Below are 27,035 nucleotides of genomic sequence, written 5' to 3'. Positions count from 1 at the left end.
ACCTCTGCATGACATTTACCTTAGATGTTGGAGCAGGGAATGACTTCACACTTTCAGATAAATTCATACATTCAGATAAATAATGTTCCAAAAATGCTCTGAAAATGTATGACGTAAGAGTTTGCATCACAGCGTTATTAGAATGTTCGCAGCTAGACAGATATTAACGGAATATTATGGAAATATTACAAAGTAGCATTCTCAACATTTTACATTTAAATAAAACATTTTAAAAACATAGATTGAACATTCAACGTAAGATTGAATGTTCTAAGAATGTTAACTGTAATGTGCAGAAAACATTGATCTACCAATCAAAAATTGTTAAACTGGGATTAAACAGTTCATTATCATTTTCTATCTTTGTTTTTTTTTTTTTTTTCATAAAATCAGTCACACATACAGTACTGTAGAACTTCTATCTGTGGACAACAGGTTGTTGATGAGTTTGGATGTGTAAAATACTGCATAATGTCTAGTTATTAACTGGTCGCTATAGTTATTGCTAACAAGCAATGCTAACTTGGGACAATTCTAACCTGGGAAACGAAAAGTGAAACATATTTTGAATAGAATCACCATAAAACACTAGTACAGGATTGTCCAACCACATGTGGTAAACTCTAATTTTTTTAGCGAACATCTTCAGAAGTCTTAGTGTTCAATTATCAGAATGTTTAAATGGACCATTGTCAAGTTTGGTGTATTGACATTCCTACCACCAACATCTAAATTCTGAGGTAAATGGCATGCGACATTAGCCTTAGACATCAATATAGATGGTATTTAAATAAGCAAAAGTTGCTATTACCATTTCAACAGATAATTTTCAAAGATAAGTTCCAAAAACTTAACCATGCAAAAATATCCTGCTTCAAATGTAATTAACAGCGGCTGAAACAGGTCACATGCAAATATATTTTGCTTTTTTTGGTATCTAAAAATAGTAACATGTCATGAGCTAACCTTGGGATAACCTGTGTAGAATTAGGTTGAATAATATACCTTTTTTATGATCAAAATCATATAAACTGCTATAAATACAGCTCTGAAACAAATTGAGAGACCACTTCAGTTTCTGAATTAGTTTCTCTGATTTTGCTATTTATAGGTTTATGTTTGAGTAAAATGAACATTGTTTTATTCTATAAACTACGGATAACATTTCTCCCAATTCCCAAATTAAATATTGTGATTTAGAGTATTTATTTGCAGAAAGTAAGAAATGACTGAAATAACAAAAAAAGATGCAGAGCTTCTTCACCTCAAATAATGTAAAGAAAACAAGTTCATATTCATAAAGTTTTAAGAATTCAGAAATCAATATTTGGTGAAATAGCACTGACTCTTAATTACAGTTTTCATGGATCTTGGCATGTTCTCCTCCACCAGTCTTACACACTGCTTTTGGATTTTATGCCACTCCTGGTGAAAAATTCAAGCAGTTCAGTTTGGTTTGATGGCTTGTGATCATCCATCTTCCTCTTGATTATATTCCAGAGGTTTTCAGTTTGGTAAAATCAAAGAAACTCGTCATTTTTCAGTTCTCTTTAATATACTTTTTAATATATTTTTTTAATAAGAATTCACTCAATTCATGGCAGTGTAGAGGGGATTCTTTGGCATGGTACTGAACATGGTGACCTTAGTGACTCATGTGTGGAATCACATTCTATTGAAACAGCTTTTCTATAGAGATTATACAGAAAGTGTGTGCGGGTTTAATGCTTGTGTAAGCAATTGTGGAAGTCATGGCCTAAAGGTCAGAGCAGGGTTTGGGACTGGAAGGTCATTAGTTAAATCCCCAGGACTGAAACCCAGGACTAATGTGGATGGTGCCCTTGAGCAAGGCCCCAGCTTCTCCCTGTGTGTTCTCACTGCCCTATCCACTAGTGGGCAGTGATGATTCTAGAGTTTGCTGGGGCCCTAAGCAAAAATTCACAGGGGGCACCTCCAACCAGATTTCATCATATTTTTGTCATTAAAAGTCTGACAGCAACAAAAGAAAAACAAAACTTTTAAAATAAAAGAAGTGAGCATTACTTTTATTTTTTTAATACAGATATAAGTTGCCAAAAACGTAAAGGACCGATGAGGATTATATTTTTTGTAAGAACTTTGTAGTAAAAATGATTAGGATGTGTCATTGTATTTTAGAGAAACATGCTAGGTTTAAACACTAGCATCTCTTCTTGACAGCAGAGCCAATATATTCTTTAATATATTATGTCTGGTAAAGAACAAAAACCTTTTGGGGTTTTAGGATCTGAACCTGCTCACCACTATTGCTAAAGTTTGCTAACACAATCCAAGGTTTGGAAATTGGACAGCTGTAGCCATTTCACATGCCTGTTCTCATTTAATACTGGTAACATGCCACAATGTCAAGAAATAAATTGTAATAAAAACAATATATAGAATTCCATTGTTTACTATTTACATTTAATTAGATATTGACAATATATAATTGTTCCATTACAGACTGTATGTGTTTTACATACTGAATTACACAGTTTTTTTTTTTTTTTTTTTCTAATTTTTTCCCATTTTCTCCCCAATTTACACGGCCAATTACCCAACCCATTCATTAGGACTCCCCCTATCACTAGTGATACCTCAACACACCAGGAGGGTGAAGACTAGCACATGCTTCCTCCGATACATGTGAAGTCAGCCACCGCTTCTTTTCGAGCTGCTGCTGATGCAGCATTACCGAGCAGCCAGCGCGCTTGGAGGAAAGCGCAGCGGCTCGGCTCCAGTACATCAGCTCACAGACGCCCTGTGCTGCAGACATCCCCGTAGGAGTGATGTGGGGAGAGAGCGCCATCTACCCACCCAGAGGGAGCAGGGCCAATTTTGCTCCCTCTGACGCCGGCAGCTTGATGGCAAAGCTGCATGAGCTGGGGTTCGAACCGGCGACCTCCTGCTCATAGTGGCAGCGCTTTAGACCGCTGGACCACTCGGCGCCCTAGAATTACACAGTTTTTAATATCAAAAACACTACAAAAATCTTACACTACAGATACGGAAAATACAAACAAAATGCAAGCATCTCAGTTCATATACAGCTCTGAAAAAAGCAACTCGTTAAAAATTATGAGTTTCTTTGACTTTACCAAATTGAAAACCTCTGGAATATAACCAAGAGGAAGATGGATGATTACAGACATCAAACCAAGCTGAACTGCTTGAATGTTTTGCACCAGAAGTGGCATAAAGTTATTCAAAGCAGTGTGAAAGACTGGTGGAGAAGAACATGCCAAGATGCATGAAAACTGTTAAATCTTCATGAACACGAACTTATTTTCTTTGCATTATTTGAGGTCTGAAAGGTCTTCATCTTTTTTGTTATTTCAGCCATTTCTCATTTTCTGTAAATAAATGCTCTAAATGACAGTAATGGGAGAAATGTTGTCTGTAGTTTATAGAATAAAATGACAACTCAAACATGTATCTATAAATAGTAAAATTGTAGAAACTGATTCAGGAACTGACGTGGCCTCTTAATTTTTTTCCAGAGCTGTGTAGCATAATAATGTGCATTAGTACATATTTTAATTATTTAACTTGAGTACACTTTGAGTACACAATATTTATTTTAATTGCTAGTTATTTAGCATAATATTTAATTATTTATGATTGGCCTCACATATTTCTATGTTATATATATTCATATACTCATGTTAGCATGCAGTGGGAGTGGCCAGAGTCTGGTCTTTATGGAGCTTAGGTCTCTCCTTTCACTATTATCATGGCAGACTTTGTAACTAAAGTTTGGACTGGGGGCCTATGCACTTGCCTGCCCTGCATATAGTGGCAGGAAGCACCTCTGCTAGTGCAATTGTGTGTATGTTTACCACAGATGGTGGTAAAAATTCTCTAATGGGTCACAAATTGGGGAAAAAGTGTCTGAATACTTTGGGACACATATTTTACACTGTAGTAGTAGGTCACATTTTGCGAGTGACACTATTCCTAATGCAGACTTTCTTGGTGCAGCAGGAGCTAGCCACCCTAGCACAAGGTATATAATTGGGGAATGAGGTAAACCTGATGTAATTAGGTGTAAGACGTCCACTGTCTGAGACAGCACGGCTGGCCAGTCCGTGTCTCTGGGGAATAAGAATAGGCTGAAAAATGAGCTTTAGAACACCAAGGGACACAGATTGCTGCCTGCCCCATATTAGATCATTCGCTACAACAGTGAGTTATTGGTATGATTATCTGCAAGGATGTCCGCACTTAGCCTCAGGCTCACCTGAGGCCAAGGCCCACGGAGCCCTGAGAATGCCATTTGCCCATATTTAAACTGAACACGGTTATCCTGATCATACAAATGAACAAGAACTGGTATAAGGTTGCTCATCTTATTACCGTGACTGAGCAGACTTTCCTCGGTGGACTTTTGAACTCAGACAGCAGTAACTTTCAACTTCCAAAACTCCCTGTCTTATGCATGGCTGAGCTTTTAGTACAAGTATAACAGGAGTATATGCCTGTTGGACAGAAAGCAGCCTCAGCATGTTCCCATTCGAGGCAAAGTGTGTGTCTTTTATGGTGTGATTGCTACCGGGCCACATCTGGGACACCTTGCATAGGTCACTGCCACGATGGCATTCAAACTTGCAAACCAGCTGATTAAAATAAAGGCTGATTTTTGGGTATTGTACTCAATACAGATTCATTACATTAAAGAGTCATTATAATCCGATACATACCAATGTTCTGTTAAGATAGTCAAGTTTCAGAGTAGACCATAAAGATAAAATTGGGGGGTTGAGAGTGCTAGAAGTTCTCATGACCCTCTCAAAGGCTTTTTGGAATAATGCCATCGTAAAGCCCCTTTAGTAACCCAATGAACCTTACATTTGCTCTATATATAAGATATATATTATATATTTTGTAGTAATAACTGAAGATTTTCTAATTGATAATACATAATATATTCTAGATACCAAATCAATTATAGTAAGAAGAACCACTTATATATGAAATCATTTATTATAGATACTTAACCCTAGAACACTAATGCTGGGTAATTTTTACGCACACTATTTTTTTCATGTGATTTTCATTGTGTTGCTGCTGTCTGAGTTGCAAAGGACCTAGCTCATTGATGTCATTAATGTTATGGTTGATTCTCTCCTCCCATCTATGTTTTATTCAAGAGGCATGCGTTCGGGTGATTTTCATCTGTTGTTAGTGAGTAACATATTTTATGGGTGTAATTAACCTGATGTTGGTGTTTGTGTGTTTAAATCAGGTGCTTAGATCTTCCAGGAATGGGTGGACCAAAGACCAAGTTCCCAGCAGCATTATTTTTTTGTTAGGACATTACCTGTCAAGGATGATCTGATTTTCCAATAATTTCTCTGCTTTTTTATAGGGTCAGCCATGGTACCTTTTTTATTTCATGTGATGTTGTATGTTGTAAAATTTTAAAAAAGAACTTTAAAACTTGTCATACAGTGTATACCCAAAGTTAGTGATGGTGTTACTAATTTTAAGGTTAGTGTTCTAGGGTTAATAATTTTTTTATAGATACAGAGTCAGTTACAGTAGATACTGAACCATGTGTTGTAGATAATGAATCATTTATTAAGGATACCAATCATTTGTAGTAAATTTATTTATAGTTGAAAGTGAATCATTTATAAAAGATACAGAATCAGTTATACTGAATCATTCATAGTAGATTGAGTAAATTGTCTTTTAGTATACAGTAAATGTAATATCAAAATAAGTTAATTTTCTTTTAATTCATATTGTGTAACAATACTTTAGCAGAATCTAAAGAAATAACACTCGATAATCAATACAAATTAAATCGGTCGTATGAGTAAAAAGCAAAATCTTCCTCATTAAAACTCTCAAAAACACAATACTTAACAAAAAATGTGGGGTAATACATTTTTGGTCAATAAATAGAAAATGATTTAAAATTACCTTGTTACCCAAAAATTTTCTTTCTCCTATAATCTTTATATTCTGACATGCCAAATGTCATTGGATAGCAGCATGTGTAATTGTGTGAGGTTAATTATTCAGTTTAAGCAAGGTCTGATAGTGGATTCCAGATGGATGGGACATCCCATTTCCAAAGTTGTGCAGGCATTTAGCATTCCTCAATACAAACATACCAGGAATACATCACATAAGGCATTACCACCCACAGTGGACAGTTCAGTGCAGTGGGTGGTAATGATTGTGGCTGGCAGCATCTGGCTGGAATTGTAAGAAATTCCATTCACTGTAGGAGCTCCCACACTTATATACCACAGATCAGAGATGTGTTCTTTAGCTTCCATGACACATGGCAAAAGTCATGGGACACATTCCGTGACACATGGCATGACAGTCTATATAAAATGCCCCAGTTTTGGTTTGCATCAAAGATTTAGCCTGTGCCAGTGTGCCAGTTCCTGTGGCACATGAATTTATGCTTCTGGAGACTTGAAAAAAAAAGACCCAGACTGATGGTTTGATAGTCTATTCATGTGTCAACCATAGAACAACCCACTCTCACAAAGGGCTGATTTACCCCATGCCATCTCTTTTAAACTTTGAACAGCAGAAAAAAGGTGTACAACCAGTACATAATTACTCCCCAGCATCCTCATATTCATAGTAATCTGATTCAGCTTCACATTCTGTTTTAATTACATTTCATTATGTTTTTTTTAACACATGGGAGTTCAATGTAGCTAAATGGACCAACACTGTGACATTTTTCTGTAGTTTTCACAGCGTTTTAAGTCTATAGTTAACAATTTCTTACTATAGAACCTATATATAAAGCATGATCTGCAAAGCACAGTTATTGTCAGCATTCAATGAAGGGTGCATTCTGCAATAAACATATATTATAACATAATATCAATATACATTCATATTATATTTCTCTTGTGACAGTAACAGTATGGTAATTTTAGCTTTTCTTTTTCAGCATTTTTAACCAATAATTCGTCTTTGCTAATGGTACATTTTACATTATTTTCAACCCAGATACTATTTTTTATTCTCATACAGACACAATAACATCTTTATATCCTCCGTAACTGTATATTGCCGCTGCCAAATGAAAAACAAGCATATCTTAAACAGCAACTATAGAAGAGAGACAAAACCTTCTTAAATTTCTATTGCAGTCAATGTAAAAAGAGTTTATTTCAGGCCATTTTTGAGAACTTCTATTGGTCCTGTAAAGAAAGCTACAGTAAGTAAAATGATATGTGTCTGAAATTTACAGAGAAAAGGCAGCCAGTCCGTTAGCAGATATATGCTAGTGGTCATTACCTCAGCTTGCTAACGTTAAGCTAGCCATTTTTAGCTCGTATCTTTCAAATAGTAAACAGTCAGTTTGTGTCTGTGAAGACGTAAAAACTGATGCCAGCATTGAAAAGTGGAACTGGAAGCTTTATTTCCTTCAGTTTACTTAAATACAGTGTTTTAATGAACTTCAACTTGGTGTTTATTGGCTTCTTGCTGCAGCTCTGTGGTACTTCTCTGCTAGCTGACTACATAGCTAATGCAAGCTATACTGTACTAGAGGAGAGAAATGTTCAAGAGGAGCACCTTCCTTAGCAAGCTAGCAAGTAAGTATATTATTACCACAATTTATAATTTGTCCATGAAATTTAATCAGTCATTGACAGGTGACATCGCAGTGAGGTTTTATTTGTGTTTAGCACAATACTGAAGGTATTCTGGGGTCAGGCTGTAATGCAGTTTTTACCCAGTTACAGCCTTATTCTTATCTTCTTTTTATTTGCATTCCCTTATAATGATGCAGTAATTTTTCGTCTTCTAAAGTATCTGGCTAACATTACATGTTAGCATTGTTTTGGATTAGCCAGGCTAGCACATCCAGGCAGGACAGCAGAAACAGGTTAGCGGGGTCTTGTTAAAACTGCAGGTTATGTATAAATGCAAGAAAAATGTAATACAAATAAAAATATTCAAGACCTCTGAACCTCTACAAATTCAATCACTACACCAACCGTTATTACACCAAATGGTTATGAATACACTGTATGATGCCCAAAATACTGTTTTACAAGATTTTTGAGAAGCTTTTGGGTCTGAAACATGTTTTAAAACCTGTATTTTATTCAGGCTCACTCACACTGTCCAAAAATATCCAGTATTTGAAAGAAAACAGTAAAGTTTATGGTGCTAGTAATATTGTTAAAAGCAGCTTAGCTTTACTGGTAGAATAGTAAGACTGTGTTGTTTTGGTGCTTTTTTTTTGTTTGGTAAAATCAAGAAGAAGTCTTTGGGATTTTTATAGCTTTCTGTGGATTTGTTTTATAGTTTCTGAGTAGCTCTTTTGCTAGTTGTAGTCATGTCATATTTAACCAGTGTATAAGATGATAATTAATAATAAAAAAGAGTATGTGGTATACTTGCTCAGCTCGTCAGGGGGCGCTATTTCCTTACTTTGTTTCTGTTTCTTCAGCTTTATTGCTTTAAATTCCACAAAAAACTAAAAACATTGGTTTCTACTACTTTCACTGTACTGCCTACAAGAACACTACCTTAAACATAAAGCTTTAGTGACTTTTAAGATGTGCACCATCCTCAGCTATCTCCCTAGTGTCAAGTATATCATTACTACAATAAACACATACATGAAATTGTATAGGTTTTGTTTTGTTTGTTTTATGTTGTTGCACTAATTTAACAAAAAATACAGTATTTGTAGATACAATGATTAAATAAATGTTAGGCATACTGTAAAATTTACTACAGTAACTTACTTACTAATCATTGCCAGATTGCTACTGTACATTTAATTCACACTGTTCCTTTTGCAGTGTAATATTTAGCAAAGCTGATTGTATCCAATTCCATAAGCTCTATATTTTCTTCTTAATTAACTGTGATTAATAAACCAGTCATTTAAGAAGCTCTATATTCAGTGACACAAAGCCAGTCACACATACAGGGATGGTAACTGTATCTGATGAGCGGTGGCAGAACCACGAACAGATCAATTAGCATTTCAATCGTCCAACTCTACTGCTGTGAACTCAACACTGTCTCAGGGAATTAACCTGGCCCTCCTCCTACTACCTCTCTCACTCTTCCCCTCTCTCAATTTCACACCCCCCCCCTCTCTTGCACACTCTCCCTTCTCTCTGCCCCTATTGGTCACATTCACTCCACCCCACCAATAGCATCTCAACGGGGGCTGCAGCAGGATAGAGCTCCAGAGGCCTGGAAATGCTAGGGAGAGGCTTTTTTCCCCTTCTTACTTCTATTTTTGGCCAGAATTTCTTCGCGCACTATCACATGGTTTAGTTTCTTTCACTTCAGTTAAAAAAAATATTTCTTCTCATTTACATAAAGAATTAGAACCAAGCAATTCTGACCTTCACTTAAAAAATATTCAAATAAAAGCTGAAAATGAAATTACACATCATAGTGCAGAGAGGTGTGTTGTTTCTTTTATAAACACAGTATGTAAAAAATACTGGTTGAGAGATTCCAAGGTCAGTGTTTCCTTGAAGATTGTGAATTGATATTATATTATTAGAAGAATAATTCATGTTGAACATTTGCTGAGACTTAAAAGAAAAAATACTATTTACAATGCATAATCCAAAAAGAATGCTTTCTAGGTTTATTAAAAAAACTTGACAAATATGTAGAAACCTGTATGAGTATGTTGCTACTGTCACACTGTGCTGGTACTGATGTCATATGTTTCCAGTGTACTCAGCTCTGCGTATAATCAAAACACCCGTTTAATGTTTGTTTGTTTTTTTTATTTAAGATAAAGAAAGCATTTAAATGTGGCCAAAATGGCAACTAATCAAGTAGTAATCCTACTACAAATACTGTGGGAGTTTTATACTGTTTTTTTTTTTTTATAATAAATATTGTGCCTTGTTTCATTTATGCAACACATGTTAGAAATGTAATATATGTAAACCACCTCAAAGCATACATCTTTCTCTTAGTGTCCAACTTATTGGTATTATTGACTCATATCAGTAGGCTGTCACTGTGGCACTTCACTTATGTCATATGTTTGAAAAGTACTCAGACAAGAGTATAATCAAAATGTTCAGAAGTTTTTGGACAAGCAATTGTAAACAAACTCAAACAAAGATAGATAATAACTAATAAAATACAATTCTCACTACAAATACTGATAGAGTAATTTTGAGTATATTTAATACAGGTATAAGATATGTAAATAATTTTAAAACATATATGACATCATACTTAGTGTCTTACCTAACCTATTAGACCCTGTCGCTTATACATCTTTACTTTCATAATGATATTACTGTCATAGTTAATTAGGCCCTAAATAGACCCTAGTGGGAGCCACATTTTACAGAAATAAAATCACAATTGTTTCCATGCACAAGGATTGTAATCAGTGATAAACCACTGTTTAAAGAATGCAAGCTAGTTGTGTTATTGGTTTCTGATTATAATGCCATTAAAATATATGAGATGTTATAAGGATATTTTTATACTTTATTGGCTGTTTAAAACATGACTTACCCAGTGGCACCAGTGTAGTTTATAGCTAGCCTACTTCTAGTGTTTGTATTGTATTTATCTGCACAAATACTATATATTATGGATAATCCAAATGGAAATGTTTGGTGTATTATAATAAAAAAAACAAGGCAAATGGGGGAAATTCCTGTATAAGTAGGTTGCAACTGTGCAAGTGGACAAGATAGATTTGAAACATGATACTGCAACAAAATATGTTTATACAACATATTTTACAGTTATCAGATGTATAAACCCCCTAAAAGACCATGTATCCCACAGTTTGCTGATGTCATAAGTCCGGAGTGTGCTTAATGCTGAATGTAATCAATAGTTTTTTGTGGAGACGACCAATTTAAAACATTTGATACTGCGACAAAACATACCAATAAAAAAACAACAAAAAAATGTATTACTACTACTAAAACTAATAAAAGGGAGTTCTTTATCTTTATAATTAAAACATCTATAAAGTGGGCATCCCATGATTTTGACAATAATGTCATAAAAGGATTACACAAAATATGCTAAATCAACTGCTATAAGAATGAAATAACAATAGTGATAAAGCATCATATATTATGTGAAAATTGAGCAATCAAAACACACACATTTAGCTGAAGACAGTTGTACAAACACCATATAGACAAACTAACATGTTTGTTTTATTATAAAAACAAGACAAAATCCCTATATAAATAGGTTGTCACTGTCGTACTTTGCTGATGTAGTATGTTTGCAGTGTACTCAGTCCTAAGTGTAACCAAAACATCCAAAGGATTTTTTTTTGTGAGAGATCAAGAAAACACTTAATGCCACTACAAAAATGGCAACCAGAAAATGTAGAAGACAAGTTATGTTTTTTAAATAATAATAAATGATGTGTTTCTGCCTTATTTGCCTTCAAATCCCTAAAAGGCCCTAAAATAGAACACAGTGGGACTTCAAAAATATTTGTTAAATCAGTTGTTACAAAGATGTAAATGTTTCTCAACAGTAGAATTAATAACTAGATAATAAACCTTGGGTTAATAGGGTCAATGTGAACTGAGTTATGATGTAATATAATATAAGATATGTATACCACTTTAAAACATACATCTTCACAGTTAGTGGCCAACTTTAACCCACTTATAGCCTGTAGCTAATACGCCTTTGCTTTCACAACAATAGGTTAGTACTGTCATGATAAACATTTCAAGAGTCGTAGCCCTTTAAATAGAAGCCAGTGGGTAAAAATATGAAATTACAAGGGTGTATTAACATAAAGTAACTCAGAACAACTATTAATCCTAGACAGCAAAGTTGCCAGGGTTAAATCAACATTTTTAGTTAGCTGTGTTGGATTAATAACTGGAGAATAACCCTAGTGTTCAATAAATTAATGTTATTATTGATATATTTCAGAATGCAGGCTAGTCATGTGACCATGAAGTCATGATATATATGAGGATACGTCATTATACTATGTGCAATGTTGAGCAATCAAAACACAGAAGTTCAGCTGAGTAAACAGCGTGGAGAGCAGATGTGTTTCTGTGTGTGTGTCCCTCTGTTTCCTCTCCACACAGGCGAGGAGACATGATATTGGCCAAGGTTCATCCAACGTCAGACCACTCGACATTTTCATTTTCGAATTTAAAAAACTGGCGCTTTTATCGGCTGTTTAAATCGTGACTCGCCCACATGCCTCACGGCAGCAGTGTGGTGGGATTTTAGCTAGCCTACTTCTGTAGCCCCCCTCTCTCTCTCTTTCTCTCTCTCTCTCTCTCTCTCTCTCTCTCACACACACACACACACACACTTTCTCTCTTTTTTTATGAGTGTGTGTCTCTCTCCCCGCGTCTCCACGTCAGCTTCGTAAAAGGCTAAACAAACGTCTCCTAAAACATGTCCCAAGTGTGGAAATGTCCCGAGTTTGGTGGCTCTGAAGGGCGCCGGGTAACTTTGCCCACGCCAGCTTCACGTTTCCTGAGGTAAAGTTTGCGTGTGAGGGGCTTCTCGGGGGGCTGCGTGGACAAAAAAGCGTGATAGGCTAACGGCCAGTGCCAGCGGGCATTAGCACAGCGAGCGGCCATCTGGCAGGCTAGAGAACTAGCAACAACCCCACCAGCTGCAGTCAGGAGAGAGAGAGAGAGCGAGGGAGAGAGAGAGAGCGAGAGGGAAAAAAAAACGCCCTTACAAAGCAGGACATGCAAGCAGCTTCTGACGTCTGCGGCCACACTGCGCTACAAAGCGAGCTAGCTCACGCCGAGAGCGGAAACAATGAGCGGCGAGCGGTCCAAAACACCATGTTCCTGAAGACCCATGACTTTCCCCGGCGACACCGACGCGACGAGAGCGTGTTTTCGGTCGAATCCGCGTCCGCGCTCAGTTTCGACGACCCTCGGCGCCGCGAAAATAAATAAAGGACTCATGCGGGCGCCGCTCGATACCCCGACATGGCGGCGAGGAAAAGAGGCGAGCTTTTTACTATTTTGGAAACTAGCGCGGACACCGAGCCGAGCGCGGTCTCCGACGGAGAAGACTGTCCCCTGAACCTGTCCGTAGACGTGAAGTGGTTCGAGATCCCTTTTAGACGGCCCGAGTCGGACGAGGACGGAGAGGAGGAGGAGGAAGAAGAAGTAGTGCAGGAGGAGGAGGAGGACGAGGGGGAGCCCGAGCTGAAGAGCGCGGCTGTGGTGGAGGCGGAGGAGGAGGAGGCGGCGGGGCACGAGACCGAGGACGCGGCGAGCTACATCGCGGGAGGCGGCTGCAACATTATTCTGGTAACGGGCAATGGCATTAAGCACGAGGAGTACGAGGAGGAGTCCTACTACGCCAGCTCCAATAACTGCTCGGACACCACCTCCACAGACTCGGACATTGATTTCTCCGACTTGGAGGAAGAGGAGCACGCAGGCTTGTTCGCCCCGTACGACGTGCTGGACGACGAGTGCACTTCTCCGGACTTCTGGGGAGAGCCCGACCAGGTAATATCAATCGAGCCATTCACCGCCGACTGTGGCCCCCAGCACTCGCTAGGGGATGATGCTGACACTTTAGACTATTTCCGGTTGCTCTTCCCAGATTCATTGTTTGAACACATGGTAGAACAAACAAATAACTACGCCCTCTACCGGCAAAGGAGGAGTGGTAGGTCAGACCCCCACTGGCACCCGACTGACGTCAGGGAGATGAGGGCATATGTCGGCCTTAACATCCTGATGGGCATCAATCAGCTTCCAGATTACGGCATGTACTGGGCCAGTGACATTTTTATAGGCAACGCCGGCTTTAAAAAAACAATGACAGCCAGGCGCTTTGAGAAACTCAACCAAAACCTGCACTTATGCGACCGTCTGTCCGAGCCCTCCAAAGGTGAGCTCGGGTACGACGGCCTCTACAAAATCCGGCCTCTGCTGGACATGGTAGGAAACACTATGTGGGACTCCTATTTGCCCAACCGCTGTTTGACTGTTGATGAGTGTTCCATTGCCACTAAAGGCCGTTTCTCGCCCACACAGTACATGCCCTCCAAGCCTTTACGAAAAGGCCTGAAAGTGTGGATGCTGTGCGACTCACGTTCAGGCTACTGCCATCGTACACGTCTGCATGTGGGCAAGCCCAGCGATGATGTGTCGACTGCTGCGCTGGGCCACCGCATGGTCATGTCCCTGGTCAGGGGGCTGGAGGGCCGGTACCACCACCTCTTCATGGACAGCTTCTTCACCTCAGTGCCACTGCTGGAGCGCCTCCTGCAAGATGGAATTTACTCTTGCGGCCCCACTAATCCATACCGCCGTGGCTACCCTGATGCCCTCAAGCCCCGCAACGTTGGCAAACTGGACCCGGGTGAGTTCTACCAGTGCCAGCGTGGCAACCTGGTAGCTACCGTCACCAGGGATGCCAAGGTAGTCAGCTGTTTGTCGTCAAACTCTGCGCCGGGCATCGTGGGCATAGGACCTGGCAGCAAGCGTGATGGAGACGTGGGCGACGGGGACGCCAGCAGCCTGTCAGCCCTTGGCATTCCACGTCCACTCCCACTGCTCCTGTACCAGGAGAACATGCGTGGCGTGGACCTGTGCGACCAGCTGAGGGAATGCTACCAGGTGGGGCGGCCGTGCAAAAAGTGGTGGCGCTACTTCCTGTGGTTCTATGTCAACCTGTGCATTGTCAACGCCTACATCATTCTGCGTGAGAGCCGTGGTGGGGTGCCACCTGCAGGGTTTAATGGCAAGGAGTTTACCCAACGGCACTTCCGTGTACGCCTGGCGCAGCAGCTAATTGGGGACTATCAGGGCGCCAGGGGCATGGAGCGGGCCGCCCGCAAACGTCATGCTGACTCACCCCTAGAGTACGGCCATCGGCTGGAGCGTATGTCAGAACGCTCACGCCGCTGCCGGAACTGCACCAACAAAGGACTGAGGCACGAGAGTGTGTTTGGCTGCAAAATCTGCAACGTACACCTGTGCCGAGGAGGGTGCTTCAGTGAATTCCATAAATAAGCCTTCCTTTCTTTTTTAGTTTGTTTGTTTTTTTGAAAGTTTCTACTGTTTACGTTAATGTTTTTTGTTCTCAATTGGTTATGCAACACTTTGAATACTTAGGATTTGTTATCCAAAGGTAATTGTTGCAAGTACTGTAATCATCCTTGTAGTCTGATTTGATTAGTAGTTGTAGTTGTAGTTTCATAGTTGTAGTAATGCACGAATTTACAAGTTAAAGAAATCAGAAATTATACATTTGCATTAGTATAGAATGTTTTGTCTAATTGCCTTTCATATTGCCAACAAAAGGCCTTGTGTCACTTTTTTATAATCAGGAATTGAGATGCATTTTATTGACAAATAGAAAACCAATAGAAAACTTTTCAGCACTTAAATTGACAATAGCAGTGGCGTATGTTTTTTTTTCCCTGTGAGAAGTTCTTACGCTTTTCCAAAATAAATACTCCAAGAAGAAAGCCCTCTTTTTTTCTGAATCAGTTGCTTTTATTCTCTGGCATTAGCATTAAACACTGCTAAAGTGGAATTATGTTTACAACCTGGCACGAAAGACATCTCATACATGTTCCAAAGTGTCAAGGGGGATGCACAGCTTGTAGCAATTACAAGGCTGAAAAGGGCTCTCTAGTCTCGGTGGACGGACAGATTGTAACCTTTTTAAACACACTCCAGCCACCACGGCAATACCATCTGTGTGATCTTAATATGAGTACAGTGTCTTTTTTCAATGAGCTGCACTTCAATAGAGAGCTGAAGCTGTGCTAAAGAGAGCTCTCCACAGACTCCTTCAATTTAATGCTCCTTTCGAACATGTTTCGCTATGTTATATTTATACAGCACGGCTCATTTAATAGAGACGTACTTAATTTGTCAGTCAGGGAATGCTGTGTACAGACAAGGGAAGTGGGTAAGTGGCATAAAGTAGCACATTTAATTGAGAGTGTTACTGATTTGATTCATTTGGACTGTACAGTGGAAGAGAGACCCTGACTGATGTTGAAAGAGACTTAACAGTTCATGACACAAGTGATTTGTATGAGAAGTCAAGAACAGCTAGGGGAGCTGTTTGGAGAAGTAATTGGACAGATAATAAATTTGATCTGGATGCAGCTTTAACAATGAGGTCTACATGTACTTTGTAGCTAATGTGGGCTGATATTTGCTCTGTTATGCATTTAAAGGGTTTTGTTGCATAGCATTCTTTTATTTTTTTTAGTGTAGTAAGGAGTTGGGAGTGGCCTTAATATACAATATGTTTGCGTAGGGATGTGAGGTAATTATGATGTAATCATAATCACATCAGTATAGAATTTTCAAGCCAATACAAAATTAAGTAGCAAAGCAGAAAGCTTTAACAATGGTTGGCTATTGCACTAAAATATTTAAAATTTCATATTTTATTGCATTTGCAACAGTATATTAAGGTCACATTCCTCTATTGTGCTTATCCATGTTGGCATAGTCTTGTAAAGTATCAAGATAGGTCAGGGATGTCCTAGCTTATCTGTAGTGGGTTAATGTGGCTGCAGGCTTTCATTCTAAACAACCAGCAGCACACCTGATTCCATTTGTTTAATCAGTTGGTCAGTCTTCAAATAGCTGATGAATTTTTTGTGAGCTTTTGTTACAGCCCACAATTCTCCTTTTTATATCCATACAAATTTAATTTGACACTATTAGAACAAAACGCTGTTATTGTTAAATTTACTCTCTAAATGTTAAAAATGCAATTAATGTGTAGGTAATAACCAATAACGCTAGACAATAAACTAAAGACTAAGGTTGCACAAAATATTGTTTAAGCATTGTAATCACAATATAGGCATGTTCTTGGATAAGCAAGGGCATTATTATTATCATAACATATTGAATCAATGGTTTTGGTATTTTTTTATTATTGCAGCAGATATCAGAGACAAAAAAAGTGTAATTTTCCCTAAATATTGCAGCCCAAATCAGGCTAGACAAACAATTTGTAATTTGGTCTTAAAATTAAGCTGTTACCTGACTCCACTTAGGAGTGTGTTGAAAAGAAAATGTTGATTGGTTACACATTTGGATCTTTGTCCACAGCTATTATTTTTTGATGTAATTTTCACAATTTATTCTACATTCCAGAAGTATTTTATATCAATATAAGTCCTATGTTTCTTTTTCTATGCATCCATTTTATTACCATATAATTAGTCACTATTAGAGCAAAAAGATTACAGCTCATGTGTAATAAGTTATACATAGTTTTTAAGAAGATTCTTAATTTTGAAACTATTTGTATTACATTGTATTTGTTTATAAAGGACAAATTTGAATTATGCTAATGCAAGGATATTTTAACAAATTTCTACATTTCATGTTTACATATAACGATACAAGACCACAGTTATCACATGCATGTGTCATATGCACAACTTAGAAAAATACCTCATATATGGTTTGCAAGGAAACGTTTTTTTATAAATTGACCTGAAAATCACACTGATTCTATCATGCTGCTTTGTTTTGTAATGCTTTTCTGTTGCACTTTTGGATTTTTAGTTACTTTGCTCCAAAGACAATATTTAATATTGTTTTAAATATTTTTTAATACAATTTGCCACCCTATAGATCAGGGGTGCTCATTTCTACCACTCTGCAGAGTTTACATCCCCCCAAAATCTGACACACTTGATCCAGGTAATTTAGACCTTTGGGGACATTCTATACTCTAGGCTCTAGGTGTGTATAATCTGGAATCTCTAGGGTTGTAGATCTCCTGGACAAGGAATGAGTACCCCTGATATAGAGAATGTTTAAATGTATACCTTTAGTAAATGCCACAAATTAGCCCTTCTAATGAATGGCCATAGAGTACTAGTCAAATGTTTGGACACACCTCTTCTCATTCAATGTGTTTTCTTTCTTTTAATGATTTTTTACTTTGCTAATTAAATATTAAAGAAATTAAAACTAATCAGGAACATATGCAGAACTATTTTGTAAAGAAAAAGTAGCACATTTAGCTTTGAGGACAGAGCTGCGCACTCTTGGTATTTTAATCTCAGTATCTTCATGAGGTAGAGTCACCTGGAATAGTTTTCTCAGTGTCTTTAGAATTTCCTGGAGGTGCTGAACAATAGTTGCTGCTTTTCCTTTACGCTGTGAAGCTCCAGCTCATCCCAAATCACCTTCTCAGTTGCTAAGGTGTAGTTCAGGGGATTGTGAAGAACAAACCCTTTTTTGTTTCCATATGTGTCTTTTCATTGTTTTGATGTTTTAATATTAATCTACAATCAAGGAAATACATTAAATAAAGAAACAAAGAAAAACATTGAACGAGAAGAGGAGTGTCCAAACTTTTGACTGGTACTGTATATAAATGATTTTTTCCCTTCTGAGAGAAATTACTAGGTTTATTAGGTTAGTATTAGTAGTACATTAAAAAAATTAAATGTGCATTTTTACACTGGAATGAATGCACTTATAATATGATAACTTTAAATAGTAAATGCAATGAGAAATGTTTTTTTCCTAAAGAAAAAATGATTAGTATATGGTTAATTGTTAGAATGGATCAGTTTCTGGATGTTTGATCCATCTATTAGTGCTACATAAAAATAGTTAAGTATTTTAGTATATTATACTAGTGCAGAAAAAAGTTACTTTATTTCAGTAACTTAATTCAAAATGTAAAACTCATATAATATGTAGATGTACTAAACACAAAAGTGCTGTAAGATTTTCTGGGAAAACACTGCACTGTCTTTAAACTTGATATAACACAGTGGACCAACAGAAGACATGTCTCTCCAAACCATCACTGATTGTGGAAACTTCACACTAGACCTCAAACAGCTTGGACTGTGTGCCTCTCCATTTTTTCTCCAGACTCTGGTCCCTTGATTTCGAAATGAAATGCAAAATTTACTGATGGTCAGTGATGGTTTGGAGAGCCATGTCCTCTGCTGGTGTTGGTCCACTGTGTTATATCAAGTACAAAGTCAGTGTAGTGTTTTTCTGGAAAATCTTACAGCCCTTAATGCTTCCCTCTGCTGCCAACTTTTATGGAGATGTGGATTTCATTTTCCAGAAGGAATTGGAACACAGCCCACACTCTCTAATGTAATGTTTTTTGAGGGATTTTTCAAATATTTTGTAGTATTTTGTAGTCTTTAGTCTTTTGTAGCTAAATCAGGCTATTACCTTACTCCATTAAATTTCTGAGTTTTCATTGAGTGTTTTTCTTCCTCAGCTCGTTTATTCTGATATATAAAACATGTTTAGTTAGTTAGAATAGCTAGTTTATTTTTTTATCTCAGCCACAGTGAGGCTAAGGATGTGGTGTGGTGAGGTGAGTGGGAGCGGGAAAGTGGGGGCGTTAAAGCTAAGCTAACGTTAAAAGTCGCCTCACAAAAACAACCCTGAATAATAATATCCTACAGCGAGAATACTGCGTGTGGGCTTTTTGTTTTTTTAGTGTACCAACTTCATATAACAGCTCCAGAGTACCACAGGCCCGGCCTGTAGTTCGTAACCCAGGCCTGCTTTAGTTGACTCAGCCCGACTCGGCTCTCCGCTCCTCTCCCCAGCAGCCCCGCGGCTCTGCGGCTCTCTCCGGCTGGCCTGGCCGCTCCTGCTGCCGCCGCCGCCTCTGAGCGGGGGGCGGGGTGGAGTCCCGCGGGGAGTCGCCATGGCAACCCCAACCAGTGAAGGCGGGGAGTTGCCGGCGGGCTCGAGCGGTTGTCCGGGTAACTCGCGGGCCGGGAGCCGTCCGAAGCCACGCCCCCTCGCCTCACCTCCCCCACTGTCCAAAAGCGGCGCGTGAGGAGAAGCGCAGCGGCTGAGCAGAGCTGGGCTAGGAGCCGGTGGTAGGATAGCAGGGGTGTGTGGAGGCTGTTTCTACACACGGGTTTCTACAGTGGCTCCACAACTGAGCCTCTAAACCAAAAACTATATTTTTCTATTAATAGCTTAAACGTATTCCTTTGAAACAATGAAACATACCAGTGCTGCTTAAAATTTTGTAAACATTTCCTAACCTTTAAAAAACACTTATTTTGGTAATGCACCTCTGCAGCAGCATCTCAGCTTCAAATGTATAGGCATAGGCATAAATGATGTGTCCGTGTACTTTGGTACATTGACCGTCCCTTCACAATATGCAGATCTGACAGTTGACCCCTGGCCAACATCCAACCATTACATTACATTACATTACATTTGGCAGACGCTTTTGTCCAAAGCAACTTACAATAGTGAAGTACAAAAGTAATAGCAGTTTAAAGGTAAAAACAACCATCTGCATCCCACTGCTATCAGAGGCACACTGCTGCTGCTACAACTCAGATAATCAGCTCTCCCTCCTGCCCTGCTCCTAAACCCATACATCACCCAGTCCCCCCACCTAAACTACTACTCCCTTTTTTTTTGCCTTTTTCAAAATTGAGCTGAGGGTGGAGTCAGCAAAAATCCACCTTTCTTTAAAGGAGAAATCCGGTTTGAACTTGGACTTAATTTCTATTGAAACATGATAAAGAGTTTAAACTTTTGTCAAGTTGTCCACCTCCATTCACCACCAGCATTCCAAAATACAGTTAATACACTAAGCCTATGCTATTAACAGGCATAGAGTGCTAGCAATAGGGGTATAGCGTTGCAAAGAAATAGCTCGTCACTTCACTGGTAGGATTCCGAGGGCCCTCATAATTAAAACAAGGCACTGAGAACTTTAAAAAATGTAAAATCTTTAATTAAAGCATTTTAATTGTTAAATGGTTAGAACAGACACGAAGAAGCAAAAAAAATACACAAATAAAAGAAGCTAGTTTCTATCTTAAATATTAACCCAGCATACCTACAGTCTGTAAATAAGGTCAGATGAACAAATGCACATTTACACACTGTCCTGTGATGTTCGTTCTCACTTAGGGAATTCCTAAGTTGGGAGTTTATGATGGACAGAATGATGTAGGGAACTTTTGGTTCTTTTCTTTGAAAGGGTCTGTCACACATACATCACCATGGGTTCTTTTGGGTCAATGAAGATATTTACGCAAAGATGGCAGCAGAAAGTAAAAAAAAAGTCCACCCCAGATTGCTGAACTAATAGTATTGAAGTGACTGATATTATATTATTAATATAATTAGGCTACAGGCCAAGTCAAAACTCCACCACATTATGCGTTTAATATAAAAATTGTGTATGTTAACATGATAAAGATGTTCTCTTTAAAGCATTTTCATTTATTTTCACACTAAAAATTAACAAAACGAACAAAAAAAAAACAGTACAAATATGGCAAACTATTCCTGAGTGCATTGACTGTTTATGGTGTGGGTTTGGTTGCCAAATTAAAATGTGACCAGCTTTGAATAAAAGAAGGATCTATGTAGTGTTGAAAGTGTGCGTGGAGGGTGTTGAGCTAAGTCAGCTCGCCTCACTTAAACTTGGTGTGAATGTTTTTGGAGTGTGTTGGTGTATGGAAGAGCCAAATTCCAACAAACAGCCAATTGCTGATGCCATAAGTCCACCTAAACATGGATAAAATACAGAGAATATGTATACCTGTGCCTTTGGTTGACAAAAGCAAAAGGGCTGGCTTTATTTTAAAAGTTTAAATGTTACACTATAGGGATTACCAGTCATGATTAGAAAACAAACAAGGCAGAAAAGCCTCAGACAGCAGGTCTGGACTGTACAGAACTTATATACTTCAAATATTCAGATTCCTTACTAAAAAAGACAAGGTCAACCACTAGATGGGGCTGCATACACAACTGCAGGCTTTGCAACCTGAGGTCACCAGAAGCAGGTTTTAAGCATTTTTATATGTACAAAGCATTTAGACAGTAAACCTTTGTATAGTATTTGTCTCATAAAAGGCATAAACTTACGGTGGCCGAGAAAGCCCAACGCAGTGCAAATTGAAAAGCGCTGCAAAAGCACAAAACACATCCATCAAAATTACAACACAGGCGCAGCAAATAGAAAAACGCGCTGCAACTAGAAAAACGCGCTGCAAATAGAACCACAACACAAAGGAAGTGAGTCACAACACAACGGAATTTTCCCGGGAGACCTTAAAAGATGCTGTACCAGCTAAGCTGCGTCATCAGTAACGTCTCAGACTTCACTATGTGTACAAAGGACAATAAGTGGCAAACAAGGCGTTTTGTGAAGCAGAACTTTTAATAATATGCACACAACCGTGGTAATCACAGGTAATAAACATAACTTACTTTTCAGAAGCTTGTTTGCCACTTATTGTCCTTTGTATACAGCTGGTACAGCATCTTTTAAGGTCCCCCGGGAAAATTCTGTTGTGTTGTGACTCACTTCCGTTGTGTTGTGGTTCTATTTGCAGCGCGTTTTTCTATTTGCAGCGCGTTTTTCTTTTTGCAGCGTGTTTTTCTATTTGCTGCGCCTGTGTTGTAATTTTGATGGATGTGTTTTGTGCTTTTGCAGCGCTTTTCAATTTGCACTGCGCTGGGCTTTCTCGGCCACCGTATAAACTGATCTCAGGGTAGCAAACACAATCAAAGGATTAGGAACTCTTTCTATGGCCCACATTGCCAAATTAAATATTTAACATGCTCCCATTAAGTAATTTTTATGTGTATCCACTTCCAAGCCATCCTTGGAAGCATAGTATTACTTGTTCTTGTTATTATTCATTTGTTCAGTCAATTTTAGTTTCAATGCATAAATAAAAAAATTAAACAAATCAAAACCAGTACCGTATGTATAATACATTAGGTACAAAATAATTGGGACAACTGCTTATTCTTCTTCAATCAAAAATAGTTTATCCTGCTTTTATTAGAGTAATGACTAGAGTTTGGAGCACTGTTGTATATACATGTTATAACTGTCTGTGTCTGTGACTTGGAGGCAGGATGCAAATACAAGGCGATATAATAAATGCCACTACTAAGCATTGGGATATATGTCTGAATAACCACTCTGGACATTTATTTTACCGAATTTCCAGATGCTGTAAAATGTCACTCACTTAAATATGCTCTCTTAATAAAAAAATACATATTGTAGTGGACTCATTCAGTGATGGGTATATTGGTATATTCCTTATATAGTGTGGAATGCAGTGAGGAGCAGGAAAAGCAGAGCTGTTTCCTCTGCCTGACTGCAGCTCCATGATTCAAATCTGATGTGCACATCCACAGGTGCTACAGCACTGGTTTTCTGGGTCAGCAAGATGGGAAGCACCACTGGCAATTTAATTCCTGCATCAGAAGCAAATTTCACCTGAAAGAAAACACACAGACAGGGAGATGGTTTTAAAAACGGATCTATTAGTTGGCAGGTATATTGTTCTGTATTCGTCTAGCTTTTCCTTACAGTTTGTTTTAAGCTTAAAAAAAAACAAATAAAAATTAGGCTTGTTAAGTTTATTTTCCAGCTGATCTTGTTTTTTGTTTCAACAACAGGAAGTGGGTATGTTAAATTTCCTGGCAGGATAAATTTCCTGCTCATGTAATTTCATGTATTTCTACTTAAATCAGTACATTAAAAGCTCTGGGCATGTATTCACAAAGCTTATCAGGGCACAAAAAAATATATAATATATTAAAAAACATAAAATAAAGGTTATAAGACTGGAAAACAAATATTTTATACATACTTTTTATTGGTAATGTCAATCACTCAAAAAATATTGTATGATATCATATTGTATTTTATTTTTACAATATTCTGTAATTAATTCTGTAATTAACTGGTTACATTTCAGAAAACAGTAGTCTGTAGTCTGGTGTTCTTGGCAAACACAATACTGACTTTGTTTTACTTTATCATAATACTTATTTGTAGTTTTGATGCATTTTCAATTATACTATTTTATTGTTTAAGTTTAACAGAGAGCTTTAGGAGAGTGAGAGGTTAAATCCATATTTCAGCATTAATAAATGTGATGCTGGGCTTTAAAAAACAGTTAGTGTGATCAGGTTGAAAAAAAAAACTCATTACAGTTTCTGCATTAATAGCATTCGTTAACACTAGCAGCACTATACTGTTTAATAAAATGTGTTATGATTTTAAAGGAGAATTCTGTGTGAATGACAAACAGTGCTCAGATGAAAACCATGACAAAACTAACTGTAAAATAAGTATTATGTCTTCTTTAGTTTCTGTATTTTTTCTGCAAGTTATGTAAATATATCACTGTCATGCAGTTTATAACACAAAAAATAAACATAAAATCAATTTCTGGCAACCCTACAGCCATAATATTTTTTTCCTTTTTATTGTTTAGTGTAGCAGTATGATCTAGGAGCTACTCCTATCTGTAACATCAAATCTGATCCTAGGTCAGCTTTGTGATTTTGGGCCCTAAACACCAGACTAACCACAAAATCACTCAAACAGTAGATCACAAGTTCTCAGGTTTGTGGTACTGATATATTGTCTGCTTTAAACACATAAAGTTGAGTCTAGAGACTCTCAGTTACAACCCAGCTAGATTATACATTTCCAGGGTGTAATCTGAGAGCAGAATGAGGGGAACTGTCGCCCACAGGAAACGACTAAAGAGGCAGAATCGTAATTTTCAGCATTAACTGGTGGAACTCTGTTATCTGGAAGGAAACTGTCAGTGGTTTGTTTTAGCTTGAGCTGGTGGTTATCTGTCAAAACCACAGAGACCCAGCAGGTCACAGTTGTTATTTACATAGACTGCCGCGCGAGGAAACCAGCACAGAGCGCTATCATATGGTTGTTTTTGCTTGCCTTTGCTTGACATTTGCTGCTGTATTTGTGTAAAGTGTTATGAGTTGAGTAGAGTGTACTATTTTATGAAACATATCAGGGATTAAGTCTGTTCTTGGACTACACAGCATTTTGAGTAGAGAGTTTTCATTAAAAGGAAAATATAGTCTATGACTAGGCCTAATTTCTGTGTAGGAAACTGCATGTGTAGTCTGGTGTTGCATTTTTTAAAAACTATTTTAATGTGTTGAGTAAAAGTTTAACAAAGAGCTTTAGTAGAGTGAGAGGTTGGGGGAAGGAGATGTTAGAGTTACTTATAAAATTAAATGCATATTTCAGCATAAATAAATATGGTGAGCTTTGTAAACCAGGTAATGTGATAAAGTTGAAAAAAATAAAGGGATTACAGTACAATAAGCATGAATAATATATTAAAATAGCTGTGTAATTTGTTTGGGGAAAAAAACTGAAAAACAGTACTAACATGTATTGTTAATATACTAAGCTTTACCCAACTAAGTGTTGGGACACCTTGTAATCACAGAATGTAGGTGTTTCATTCAGTTCCTTTGCCACAGACACTGGTAAATCAGATCCAAAAAGGAATAATCCATCCCAGGACTTTGTTTCAACTAGCATGGATTTTTGGTGCAGCTCAGCTATGCACAGCTCTCAACTATCCAGACAGCTGGAACAAAATACTGGGGGAAATCTTTAGTCTTCAGACCTGAATGACTCACTTCAAGGTGTGTATAAAATCAAGCACCTATTCATGTAGTCTGCCTTTCACAAATTTGTAAAAGAATAGGTCATTTTAAATAGGATGCTACAGTTCTTTCATTTCTTTAAATCCACTTCTTTTACTTCTTTTCTACTAGACATACCACCATCGACTGTGAGCGGTATAGCGCTTCGGAACCACAGGAACTCCACCACGACCACGTAAATTTACACAGCAGGATCTCCAACGGCTGGCCTGGAGCATAGTGCAGAAAAGTGTCCAAAACTCTGCTGACTCCAAAACTGCAGAGTTCCAAAACTCTTGGTGTATGCTATAGTAAAAGTATAGCAAGCCTCTGTAAACATGACACACATCCATAAAAAGAGTTTACGAAAGATATAGTGCATTAAAACTGTATAAACTGTGAGTCATTCAGGTTACAGTTTATGTCAGAAGTGAAAAATGACTACTGTACCATCAATGAATGTCTATTTTCTGGTCTATTTTTATACATAAGGCGCACTGGATTATAAGGCGCAATTTAAGAGGCACTATAAAGAACTTCTGGAGAACTAAACTGAAACTCCTGAATAACACTGCGATTTGGCGAAGTGCCTTTACTGCTCCTTACAACCTGTCTGTTAAAATTCATACATAAAATGCACTGGATTGAAAGGCGCATTGTTGATTTTCGGGAAAAATTAAAGGATTTTTAGGAAAATTAAATAATTTTTTGTGCGTCTTATAGTGTGCAAAATACGATATATAGAGTACATATAGTTTATTCTGATTTGAAAGCTGGTCTTAAAAATCGCTTTGCACTGTTCTGCAAGAACTGTCTGGTGTGTTTGTACTCCTAGATGTGTGGTGGATATAAGGGGTTGTACAGAGATGTTATCCCCTGTTAAGTGGCCCACTGCTCATGCTGCCCAGCATCTGTACACTGTAAATAACACAGACACAAAAAGACAGCAATTTTTTTCTAAAAGCAAAGACTGAGTTAAATGTTTGTGTTTTGCTTGTTTCCATGCTTCTTTCAATCATAGTAGACTACGGTATCTAAAAGTGCTCTTTACATACCTGCAGTGGAAGGAACTCACACTCACTATCTATTTTTTTATCATCTGAAATTTCAAAGCATATATAATGTGTAAAATAAGTTAATATCTGTAAAAAGGTAAAATAAATTAAACAGTTTTTGTAAGGCAGGCAGCAGCTCTGCTAAAGACCAGTGATATGAAAAAAAATTGCCAATTCAAACAAAACGACTAATCTCTCATTAAATCTTGTGTTCTTGGTTTAATCTCTAGCTGTTAATAATTTCATTTTTTATTTCTCCCAGTGGAGAATTCCCCAGAACTTACTAGTAAGGGATTTCCATTCATTTCTAGTGACACCCCTGACACCAACAGTCAACAGCATCGGTTAAAAAACAGCAGCCGCAGCAACACTACATAGCACAACACACAGTTCCTCTAATAAAGAGTGTTGGCAGAGAAAGCTTCATAACTGCTTCAAAACTGCAGCCCCAGCAGCTTGTTCCAGCCTTTATCACTGTTAAATCAGCTGCAAAAACTGCTGCTGCAGTTTCACTTCTTATCGTTATCTG

At 37.9% G+C, this 27,035-nt stretch overlaps 1 protein-coding gene across 1 annotated transcript; it reads left to right on the top strand.

Moving 5' to 3' along the window:
- Window positions 1-12,959: 12,959 nt before the first annotated feature.
- Window positions 12,960-15,005, top strand: LOC103027433 (piggyBac transposable element-derived protein 4). Its single transcript, XM_049470871.1, has 2 exons — window positions 12,960-13,070; window positions 13,158-15,005. Exons 1-2 carry the CDS (start codon window positions 12,960-12,962, stop codon window positions 15,003-15,005), a joined length of 1,959 nt encoding a protein of 652 aa, XP_049326828.1.
- The last annotated feature ends 12,030 nt before the right edge of the window (window positions 15,006-27,035 follow it).

The sequence above is a fragment of the Astyanax mexicanus genome, chromosome 22 (assembly GCF_023375975.1).
Source record: "Astyanax mexicanus isolate ESR-SI-001 chromosome 22, AstMex3_surface, whole genome shotgun sequence".
Lineage (NCBI taxonomy): Eukaryota > Metazoa > Chordata > Actinopteri > Characiformes > Acestrorhamphidae > Astyanax > Astyanax mexicanus.
This window is presented reverse-complemented; position numbering and strand designations above follow the sequence as displayed.

Excerpts from the sequence above, each read along its gene's own strand:
- LOC103027433 (XM_049470871.1), top strand. The coding sequence starts at position 12,960 with ATGGCGGCGAGGAAAAGAGGCGAGCTTTTTACTATTTTGGAAACTAGC. Across the intron at positions 13,071-13,157 it reads CCCTGAACCTGTCCGTAGAC|GAGGAGGACGAGGGGGAGCC; the intron begins GTGAAGTGGTTC and ends GTGCAGGAGGAG.